Here is a 12,358-nt window from a genome sequence, read left to right as displayed (position 1 = left end):
ATATAATTATTTATTTGCCATATCTTATGTCATATGCCCTAGTTTCAGAACAGCAGTGCTAATATTACTACAAAAGCATGATAACTGAAAGTAGATTAAAGTGTATGTCCAATTCTTTTTCTTCTTAGGTTATATCCCACTAGTTTATACATTAAATTAGTCAGTAGAAATAATTCTTCTCTGTGTAGTTAAGTCACTAACTCAATTCAGTAATCGATTTTGCTTTCTGTTCTTAGGAATTATTTTTAAAGTTTAATTTGATTATGTAATTATGAAAGATCTTTACATGGTTCCAAAGTCCAACTTATAAAACAAAGTATAATCAGAAAGTACAGTTTCTATCCATGTTTCCTCCACGCTCTTCCCAATATAGGTAACCGAGTTTTAAGTATTTTTTTTCAGTTTTTAAAATTATGCTCTTCTGCCCTGGCCCATGTGGCTCAGTTGGTTGATCATTATCCCACGCACAGAGAGGTCACCAGTTAGGGCACATGCCCAGATGCCCAGTAGGGGGCGTGCAGGAGGCAGCAGATGCATGTTTCTCTATTTCCCTCACCCTCTTTCTCTAAAAAATAAATGAAAACGTATTTTTAAAATAACTAAATAAATAATAAATTATGCTGTTTTTTCATTGCTGTGATTTTATATATTCCTATCCCTGCCACCTTTTTAAAAAAATAAATGGAAGCATATATTTTTCTCCATCTATTTTTTCCAGATAATAATGTATCCTGCACAGTATATTGAGGTAACAGTGTAGAGACATTCCTAGTTTACAGCTGCATGATTATCCATTGGTGGTGTCAGAGCCCCCTGTTGGGTTATTTCCAGCAGCTTGTTGTTATGAACAGCGTTGCAATAAATATCCTCTAAGTTAGAAATGGAGTTTGAAGTTTCAAAAACATAAATATTCTAAGACCTTATTTTGGAATTGGTCAGATAATTAGCGGGTTGAAGAGTTTTGTTTGTTTAAACTGTTCATAATATATTCTAGTTATAATCCTATAAATGTGGCTTCTACACTTTCTCATTTTTATTAGGCAGTAAAATTCCCTTGTGTGTTAGCATATGAGCTGCTGCAAACAGTCCATGGATGCATGGGAAAGGTAGGGTCTCTGCTGTGAGACTCAAGCTTAATGTCTACCTGCCGACTCAGTTCTATTTGTCAGCGTCCACCAAGTGTTGTGAAAGATACGTTAGTGCCTCTTACAACAATTATATTTCTGTCCCTTTCTCCCTAATTTTTCAGAAACTAGTTTCCTTTTTTAAATTGATATTTCTATAATGGCTCATGCATCTTATCTTCATTGTGAATTATATCTTTTATCAATATAAAATGATCCTTGTTTTTCTGACAACTTTTGCTTTGAATGACAGTAATATCAGACACTGACTTCTTTTTTCCCTTCTTTCTTCTATCTTCCTTTTTTAAAATTTTTTATTATTTACCGCTTTATTTTTAACCTTCACAGCAGAACAGCTGCCTTTTTTTTTCTTTCTGGCTGATAATGGTCTCAAGATACATGTTTCTCTCTCTCCCTCTCCCTCTCCCTTTAAAAGGGAAGTAGGCCGGGGACTCTCTCAACCTCCAGCAATGCTTTCTGAGTCTGGGCAAAGCTCTGATGGCTCCTGACAGGGCTTCCCCGTCAAGCTCCATAAACATTTCCACTTAATGGTGTTTCCTCTCAGACTCTGGCTGTCGCTCAAGCTTCACTTCCAGGGCCAGGGCTGGGCAGGTGCACCATTTTCCAGTGTCTGGAGGAGACCATGGATGTATAAAGTTAGAAAAGTGCGTGGCGAAGTGGAGGTTGGGGGCCCGGTCGCGCCGCAGCTCCCGGGCGGCCGCCGCCACCGCCGCAGTCCCCACGCGTGTCGCCCTGCGTGGAGGGCGAGGAGCGGCCGAGGCCCTGAGGAGGCGCCGCTCGGTGAGATGCCGTGCGGGGAGGACTGGCTCAGCCACCCGCTCGGGATCCTGCAGGGCTTCTTCACCCAAAATGGAGTTAATCCTGACCGGGAGAAGAAAGTAATGGAATATTTTAAGGAAAAGCTGGAAGAAAATAATGCTCCTAAATGGGTACCATCATTGAATGAGGTTCCTCTTCATTATTGGAAACCTAACAGTTTTGTGAAGTTTCGCCGCATGGTTCAGGACATGTTTTACATGGTTCATGAGTTTTACATGGGAGTTCATGAAACGGTGAACCGAAACACTAAAGCACGTGTCCTTCATTTTGGAAAATATGGAGATATAGCAGATGTGGGCCTCGACAGGAAGTTGATTTAAACTCTCCACGAACTACCGCTTTGGAAAGACAGAATTTCTATTGTGTTCCAGTGCCTGGGGAATCTGTGTGGGTAAAAGAAGCCTATATTAATGCAAACCAAGCTCGAGTCAGTCCTTCAACATCTCACACTCCCAGTCGTCACCAGAGGGGTTATGAAGATGGTGAAGACATGGACCTACAGCCTAATAAACAGAAAGAGCAGCATGCGGGTGCCAAACAAACAGGGAGTGCTGGCGGTCTTCAGGGGTGTGGCGAGCCAAAACGTCCAGAAACTGAAGCTTCTACTGGACCACAGCTGAGCTCCCTGAACCTCTCTTCTCCTTTTGACCTGAGCTTCCCACTGCCAGGAGAGAAGGGCCCTGCATGCCTTGTGAAGGTCTGTGAAGATGGGGATTGTTTCAAAGTAAATGATGTTCTTGAGTTGTATGGCATCCTCTCTGCGGATCCTGTGCTAAGTACGCTGAACAATGATGACAGGGACGCCGCGTCACTCCTGGAGCCAATGGAATGCAGACACAGCCGAAGAACAGAGAGCGCACAGTCCTCCTGCTTCGCTAGTGCCAAGAATTCATGTGGTTTTAGCCCAGAAGTTGCAACACATCAACTCACTGTTGCCGGCCTCCCTTAACAAAGAGGAGAGCAAAACCTTTGTTTCAAGCTTCATGTCCGAATTGTCTCCAGTCAGAGCAGAATTGCTTGGGTTCCTCACACATGCCCTTTTGGGAGATAGTTTGGCTGCTGAATACCTTATATTACACCTCATCTCTATGGTATATACAAGGAGAGACGTGCTTCCACTGGGAAAATTTACGGTTAACTTGAGTGGTTGCCCACGGGATAGTACCTTCACAGAACACTTGTATCGAATTATTCAACATCTTGTTCCAGCATCTTTTCGTCTGCAGATGACTATAGAGAACATGAAATTCATTCCCCACAAAGACTATACAGCCAATTGCTTGGTCAGTGGGCTCCTCCAGCTACCCAGCAACACTTCCCTTGTAATCGATGAAACTCTCCTTGAGCAAGGCCAGCCTGACACCCCAGGTGTTCATAATGTGACGGCCCTGAGCAACCTAATAACCCGGCAGAAGGTGGATTATGATTTCAGTTACCACCAAATGGAATTCCCCTGCAATATTCATGTTTTGATTACTTCGGAAGGGAGATCACTCCTACCCGCAGATTGCCAGATCCACTTACCGCCACAGCTAATTCCCCCAAACATGGAGGAGTACATGAACAGCCTTCTCAGCCGTGCTGCCTTCTGTGCTAAACAAGTTCCGCATTTACCTGACCCTTTTGAGGTTCCTGGATTATAGCCTATCTGATGAAATAACCAAGGCAGTTGAAGATGACTTTGTGGAAATGCGCAAGAATGACCCTCAGAGCATCACTGCCGACGATCTCCACCAGCTGCCCATTGTCGCTCGGTTTCTGCCTCTCAGCGCTGGTCAGACAACCCTGTCAAGAGAACGATGGCTAAGAGCAAAGCAGCTTGAGTCTTTGAGAAGAACGAGGCTTCAGCAGCAGAAGTGTGTGAATGGAAATGAACTTTAAACATCTGAGACCTATCGAAGAGTAATGGGCAAATTACAGCCACATTCTTGTAAAATGCAAGTACCATTTATACCATTGTTTTGTAGATACTTTGTATTAAAAACCAAGGACTTTTCCAGAAATCAAGCCTGGTAACATCTGAAGTTTATATAATATTCAGTAAGGGCTTTTACCTTACCGATTTTATGGAGCTTTTGGAGTTTGTTTTATAATTATATAAATTAGTAATGTACAAAACTGTATTTGATATTAAAAGTTTAATATTGATAACAAAAAAAAGAAAAGTGCGTTAGAACGCATTCCATTTTAAACTGGAAGTCATGTTTTGAACATTCCCTGCTACTTGATAATATAATTTTAATTAACTTTGCATTATAAAAGCTTATCTTAAAAAGAACTTAAAACTGAATATGACACACACACACACACACACAAACTATATATCACAGGTGATAAAATTTACTTATAGATTTTTATTCTATGAATATGACTATTTCAGAACTAACGAAAATACATGACTTTGTCCTTTTACTTTTAGGTATTTTTATATTAAGAACGTATTTTTAATAACATCTACTATTTTATATTAAGACTTCAGATGAATTGGAAATTTCAACAATAACTTCATTCCATTACTCTGATATTTGCAAAAAAATGGGGGGAAACCTAGTTATTAAACAAACTGACTTCTTCAAACAATACAAGTGGATCTCTAGCCATTTTAAATGACTTTATAATAGACAAATGAGAATTCAGCTCTTCTATTAACTGATAAATGTAGTTTATTAAACTTTTCTTCTCATATATATATTTAAATATATTTTATTGATTCTTTACAGAGAGGAAGGGAGAGGGATAGAGTTAGAAATATTGATGAGAGAGAAACATCGATCAGCTGCCTCCTGCACACTCCCCACTGGGTATGTGCCCACAACCAAGGTACATGCCCTTGACCGGAATGGAACTTGGACCCTTCAGTCCACAGGCCGACACTCTATCCACCAAGCCAAACCGGTTAGGGCATTCTCATATATTTTTATTCTTTTCAAAAGAACTATTTTACTAATGTCCCTTAACTTGTCATCTTTAGAGATTTTTATATTGAAAACATTAAGAGAGATCTCTCAGACAAAATTTTCTAATTTGCAGCTCAGAAAATATTGTTATCATTCCTAAAGACCATAAATTGAAATTCATCCATATTTCAAATTGGAAAACTGAGTCTCCAAATCACAGGACTATTTTTTTTCACTTTTTATTTTTGAAATAATTTCAAATTTATAGAAAAGTTGAAAAAATAAGAGAAAGAAAATAATAGGGGAAAGAAGCCTGTATAACCCACATTCATCAAATGTAAACATGTTTTCACATTTACTTTCCCAGTCTTACTTCATCACTCTCTTTTTCTCTCTCTCCATGTGTACACACATTTACACATACACACATCACAAGAATAAGAACATTCCCTTACACAATCCCATTTCAGTTATCACAATTAGAGATTTAACATTGATCTAATAATCATTATTATATCAGTCAGTATTCCAATTCTTCCCACTTTTCTAATGTGTGTTATAGCAAGCCAGGAGCCATCACAGGACCATGAATTGCACTGAACTGCCATACATCTTTAATCTCCTCTGACCTGGAGTAGCTCCTCAGCCTTTCTTTGTCTTGACATCAACAGCTTTGGAGAGTGCAGAGTGTTGTAGAATAGGAACTAGTGTTCATTCTTCTCCACCCATTCTGGAGTTGGCTTTGCCTGCACAGATAGAACTTGCTGTGTGCTATTTTAACCTTCCAGAACCTATTCCTTAAAGGTGCATAAACATAACTTGTGGTCATGAATCTTTATGTGTTCCATCTTAATCGACATGCACATGCAAAGACTTAAGGCAAATGTAAAAAGAGTGTGGCTGAGGCAGCGAGTCCTCGCATAGGCTTACTCTGTTACGTACGGTACATTCCATCCTCATAGCAATGCTAGGAGATCAACACAATTATCATTGCCCCCATGTTACAGCAGAGGAAACTGAGGAACAGAGCAGTTAAGCAAGTTCGCCAAAATCACACAGCCAGAGTATGGCAAAACCTGAACTTCAACCCCAGCAATCTGGCATGAGAGGCTTCTGTGGGCTCCGTCTCGCCCAAATAAATCTCATCCCCTTTTACAAGCATGCGGCCCGGTGAGTACTTGGTCTTTACGATAGATTGGCATGTGTTGTAGGTAACAAATGCATGAGAACAACATCCTGCTCTACTGTGCAAGCCCCGGGCTCCACATCTGAGCCAGGCAGGACAAGACCAGAGCAGCAACAAGTTAGCCACGGAAGCAAGTGAGCTCCCTGAAAGCAGGAAATGGCAGTGTCTGGACAAATGGTCAGAGTCATACTAAGAAAGTTAAATATTTACTCAGCTGGCAGGAGCAAATATTCCATTTTTAATTGTTATCCACTTTAGTCCATATTTAACTAGTGTCCACTGTGTAGGGAAGACCGTATAATGCATTCTAGAAAATACCCAAATAGAAGACAGGGTCTCAGGGAGCAATAAGAATTCATGAAAAAAGCAAAAGCTTGAAAATACTTACAAAGATGTATACGGGTGTTGATAAATTAGTGTGCTACAAGGAAAGCACTGTTCCCACAACCCTAAGAAAGCTATTAGAGTAGGAAAAGTGTAAGAAGATAAGTTTTTCCTTGAAGATGTAATTCATAAATGGGTTTAGGAAACCAAGGGGCCATGTGGCGTTAAGAGTGTCCAGAGGGGGTGCTGATCCAGAGCTGGGAGTGGATAGGGAATGGGGTGTTGTGGGCCTGCAGGGAGAAGAGCGCTCTGGGCTCACCTCAAAAACTGAGGGACAGGAACAGCCAGCGTGACAATGAAAAGTCAGCATTAATGCATTCGCATTCGTCCCCCAGATGGGTGAGAACATGCAGGTGAGCTCAGGGTGAGAACATGCAGATGCTCCCAGGCTCACAGATGTCAGGAAGCAGAGGATCCCCCATAGGAGGGAAAGCTTTGGGTTTGGGTTTTGTTGTTTTGGTTTTTGGTTTTTGTTTTTTTTTTTGAAGGAATGTTAAAACAAGCAAGAAAGAGGGCTATGCAAATAGCCCACTGGATCAAGGTCAGAAGAAAAGCACCAAGGGTTTAAGAAAAAGCCCCGTGTTCTGATAAGTGATGATGCTGAAGACAGGAGGCAGCGAGTTAAGGTGGAAGAGGGTGGGGAGAATGAGGTGGACATGAGGAAGTCCCCCCCCCCCCCCCCCCCCCCCCCCCCGTGCATTTTGTTACAGATAGCTGTGGAATGAGATGGTAATTGGATGTTGAAGCGAGGTGGTCAAGAGAGGGATATTTTTTAAGAGGGAGCATACAGACTGGCTACAAGGTCCCTGTCTGTCTGAGATTGTGCCTACAGAGCTGTAAATGAAAAATCAGCTCCCAAGGACTGCTTGTCATGACTTCAGTCATTGGGAGACTGTTCAGATGAAACATGAACATTTGTGCAGAAAATAGAGGGGATCATAGAAATAAAATTCCAAACTGTTGTACAAACTGACTGGGAATCGAACCGTCACCTCCTGGTTCATAGGTCAACATGCAACCACTGAGTCACACTGGCTGGGCAACCTTGAGTCAATTTCTTAATCAGCAGTGAAATTAACACAGCTCTCTCTCTCTCTCTCTCTCTCTCTCTCTCTCTCTCTCTCTCTCTCTCTCTCTCTCTCTGTCTCTGTCTCTCTCTCTCTCTCTGGTTCATTTACCCAAAACTCAGTGTCCTGATACCTGAGCATCAATCCTAGCTCCTTCACATGACCCCTGCCTGAGGTTCACAGGCAAATCGAGTCCAGAGCCTTGGAGGCAGCCAGACAGATTCAGTTTACATGAGGTGTTCAGCCTGCCTTGTGCTTTGTGTTTGTTATGTCAGAGGGAAAACAGCCTAAATGTGAGCTTTAGTGAAGGGAAGGTGATCATGTGGCAGCGTCTCCAGGATTAGTTCAGCAAAAGAAAGGAATTGAAAGTCAAACTCTGCACGCATGCTTTAGAGAATCACCAAATCACAGTGACTCAGCACATCGGACTTATTTTGTCATTGGTACCTGATATTATGCCACAATGACTCAAACATTGCTCCAAACTTGTTGCCTTGTCACAACTCACCATGTGGCCAGGAAAACCTACTCAATGCAGGTAAACATGTTTGTTACACCAAAAGCAAAGGTAGAGATTGCATGGCAGAAGCAGGCAGTGATCTGGTAAAGATCAAAGGTCCCTTTTAAAAGGAATCTGTCATTGGCTCCCTCTCTCACAGTTAAGCTCCTGCTGACTTATTGTACACTACTCAAAGCTGCACCGAGCTAATGTTTAGAAATTCATTGGGAGCAAAGTCCAATATCAAATATTTTTAAAGTATGTGACTTGCCCTACTCATGCCTAGGTATATACTCCTAGGTATATACTTAGTAACGAGTATACCCACCCACACACAGCATGATTGTAGAAAAACAGAATGATAACTGAACACCAAAATGAGGCATAGGGGTTCAGAACAAGTCACCCCAAGATGTGCTTTTGTGGTATGCAGATTATTTTTGAACTAAAGGCAACCAAAACCCTTTGGACTCAAGAGAAACTTTGCCACTCCTCTCATCCCCAATTATCTAGAAGAATTTAAATTAGGGTCTTGCTCATAATGAAATTATCAGAGATAACTTTATGGCCTATCTATATGATAGAGACAACTACTAATTACTATCTGCTCTTCTTATCATCCCACAATGACCTTTCCCCCCTGAAGCCCTTGGGAGCCTTACCTCATCCTTAGCTCAGAGTGCCATGTAACCTCATTTTAACTCCCTGTCCTATATACTTCTTGTGTGTGGGGTTTCTGACTGGTTCCCATATCTGTGTATGTAATTAAATTTGGTTATTAATCTATCTCATGCAGATTTAATTATTAGACCTGCCAAGAGAACTTTGAGTGGTAGAGAAAAGTTTCTTTCCTCCACATAGATCAATAAAGGATTATTTTTTAATAAGAAATAAGAAAAAACAGTAGAGATTGGCCACAACTGCCCTCTGCATTGATATTCATATGTATACATACACATTCTCACGGGGAAACTCTTTTTCAAAAGCTTTAAACCAAATGAAGGGTAACAGTTAAAACTTTAAGACTATACGGGGTTTATAAAATATTACTATTTTACACTGTCTCACGCAGTATAAAATTATTACTACTATGCAGTATATTATTACTGTTTAGTTGTATACAGTAGACCCCTTTATCCATGGCTTCACTTTCCTTAGCCTCAGTTACCAGTGGTCCACTGCAGTCTGAAGATATTCAGTGGAAAATTCCAGAAATGAGCAACTCATACATTTTAAATCGCATGCTATGAATAGTATAATGAAATCTCACGCTGTTTCTCACCGTCCTGCTCCTTCCCGCCCTGCCCGTGAATAATCCCCTTGTCCAGGCTAGTCATGCTGTATAGGGACCCATCCCAAAGGCCATGGTATCACAGGCTTGTGCTCAAGTAACCTTTATTTCACTTAATGACGGCCCAAAGCCATGCTCATTACCTTTATTACAGCGGATTGTTGTAAGTGTTCTATTTGATTATTGGTTATTGTTAACCTCTTACTGTGCATAATTTACAAACTGAACCTTATCAGAGGTGATAACCTAAAAACAAAAGGCCAAAGCGAGAGGCAACGCATTTATTTGAGATTCAAAAGAACAGCCATTAGGAAAGCACTGTTTTGGGCAGAAAGCCAGGTTACGTTCCGATTAGAAGGTGAAGGCAAGGGGAGCTCATGAGAAAGGGAAGGGGAACAATTGCATGAATAGAAGGAAGGATTTTCCATGGGTGCAGATAAGCGAACATAGTGATGTTAATTAGAAAGAATGTCATTAATTTTAAGTCTTAGTCATAACAGACAGTTGTTTGAAATACTGTGTGCTGCTTCAGGCCCAGACCAAAGGTTAATTTGCCCATTTTAACATTCCAAAGGTCTGATGAGTAAGACATGCAAGGCAGTTTTTCAAGAATGGCAGCTCTGACTCTATTTTAAAGCGACTCCATTTTCATTATTTTTTACATAGGTATGTATGTATGTATGTATAGGAGAAAACAATGTTTCTAGGGTTTACTACTATCTGCAGTTTCAGGCATCCACTGGGGGTCTTGGATTGTATCCCCACAGATAAGGGAGGACTACTGTATAGCAATTTCCTTTCTCATTATTCAAAGTATATACTTTTCTAAAATGTATTGAGGTGCAATATACATCCGGTAACATGCACAGATGTTAAATGTGGAGCCGCTGAACTTCTCCATGTGCATTTACCTGTATAACCACCATCTAATTCATCCAAAATAGAGGACATCTCTGCTCTCCTCCAAGAACGCTTGCCCCTTCCCGGTAAATATCTCTCCATAGAAGTCATATTGTGACCTGTATCACCACAATTTGTCTGTTCTTGAAATTTGTATTAGTTAAGTCTATAAGAAACATACTTTTAAATTAATTATTTTAAATACAATATATTCAAAAGGTAGAGAGTCTTTTTTCTCTCCACCTCTGACCTCTAGCCACTTAGTTTTTCTACCTAAAGGCAACCAAAGCTTCTTGTGCTTCTCTAAGAAATATTTACTCATATCCATGCATATGCATATGTGTACATAGTATTCCCTTCTCACACAAGTTCTATAGAATGTAATATACACATCCTATATACACAGTGCTTCATACCTTACATTTTACACACACACACACACACACACACACACACACACACACACACACAATGAATATTGTTTCCTATTCAAGACTTTCCCTATTTTTACTCTGTTGCTGAGAATTCCATTACTGACCCAATCCCCTGTTGATAAACATTTAGGTTGTTTTTGTTTGCTATGATATACCTTTTAGATACGTTATTCCACACATGGAAGTAAATCTATGGGGAAAAATTCTTAAAACTGGAATTGCTGGTCAAAGGACACAGACATTTGCAATTTTTATAGATTTACTAAATTATCCCAATGACATAGAAGTTGTTCCATTTAAATTCCAATACAAACTCCACGGGCCTGTTTTCTCATGTCTTTGCCAACATAGGGCATTATTAAACTTTTGGATCTTTGCCAATCTGATAAGGAAAAATGGTTTCTCTGAGTGTATCTAATTTGCATGTCTCTTATTGTGAGCGAAGTTGAACATATTTTCATGGGTTTAGGAGCCATTTGTATTTCCCTTTCTGTGTTCTGTCTTTTTATATTTTTTGTTCGTTTTCTTATTTGATTGTTGGTTTATTACTTGAAGATGCTTCTTATCTGTTAAGAAATTTAATTGTGAAATGTCTTACATTTTCCCTAGTTTATTGTTTATCCTTATGGTGGCATTTGCCATAAAGATTTATGTAATTGAATTTTATGGTATAGCTCCTGACCTTTCCACTAAAAGATTATTAAAGAAGATTCTCCCAGGGATTCTTTTGCTGTTTTAATAGTTTGGTGTGTGTGTGTGTTTTTTTTTTCTGTAATTTTAAATGTCTGCTTTATCTAGAATTTATTTGGGTAGAAGGTAGAAGGTATTGATATGACTTTATCTTTTTCCAGATGACCATTCAAGTTTACAAATGCCATTTATTAAACAACTGCCTTTTCTCTCTTGACTTGAAATGTCAAATTTATCATATCCTAAGTTCTATTTTTGGGGTCTCTTTCTAGAGTTTCGGTCTCCCATTGTAGACCTAGAGTTTCTATCTTCCAGAAGTTTCCAGTACAAAACTGTTTTAATTATTACCTTTTAAAATATTTTAGTAGCTGAGAGAGATAGCACCTTTATTCTGCACCCTCTTTTATTGTCTTTTTTCAGAAATTTTCTGTTTATTTTTGCTAGTTGGCTCTTCCATATAAACTGTGGAATCAGCTTGTCTAGTTGGACTCTTTATTTGGATCTCATTAAATTTGTCAATTAATGTAGTATTCATGGTATCTGTCGTTATCTAACAAACTACCCCAAAACTTAGTAGCTTACAAATTTATTATATTTTCTCATAATTATATTGGCTAAGTAGGCCCCTCAGGAAAATTCCCACTTACGTTGTCTCAGGGGTCTGCAGTTGGGTAAAGACTTCTTCCCTCACATACTTGGTGTCTGAGCTGAGACAGGTAGAACAACTGGGGGCTAGCCAAATAGCTCTCTCTCCACAGAGCCTGTGTACATGGTTAGCTTGGGCTTCCTCACAAAATGGCAGGATCGAGGTAGTCAGACTTCCTGCATGGTTGCTAAGACTTCCCCCAGGCCAAGCATTCCAAGAAGCACAGGCAGAAGCCCCAGGGCTTCTCGTGACCTCCCCTCAGAAGTCACACAGTGCCGTCACCTCCACCACAATCTATATTCCAAAATAAGCTACAGGGATCCACGTGGAGGGCACCTCTCAAAAGTGTGAATAAGGGGCCATTTTTTTTTTTTTTTTTAAGATTCGCTTCCCTATTTAG

The 12,358-nt window shown here is 40.1% G+C and overlaps 1 protein-coding gene across 1 annotated transcript; it reads left to right on the top strand.

Moving 5' to 3' along the window:
- Nucleotides 1-1,930: 1,930 nt before the first annotated feature.
- LOC308521716 (mini-chromosome maintenance complex-binding protein-like) lies at nucleotides 1,931-3,845 on the top strand (the record flags this gene model as incomplete). Its single annotated transcript, XM_081094800.1, is given in 4 exon segments — nucleotides 1,931-2,252; nucleotides 2,255-2,793; nucleotides 2,798-3,534; nucleotides 3,536-3,845. Coding segments are annotated over 4 exon segments (1,908 nt in total).
- Nucleotides 3,846-12,358: the final 8,513 nt, after the last annotated feature.

Source organism: Myotis nattereri (genome assembly GCF_964212035.1).
Source record: "Myotis nattereri genome assembly, chromosome: 6".
Taxonomy (NCBI): domain Eukaryota; kingdom Metazoa; phylum Chordata; class Mammalia; order Chiroptera; family Vespertilionidae; genus Myotis; species Myotis nattereri.
This window is presented reverse-complemented; position numbering and strand designations above follow the sequence as displayed.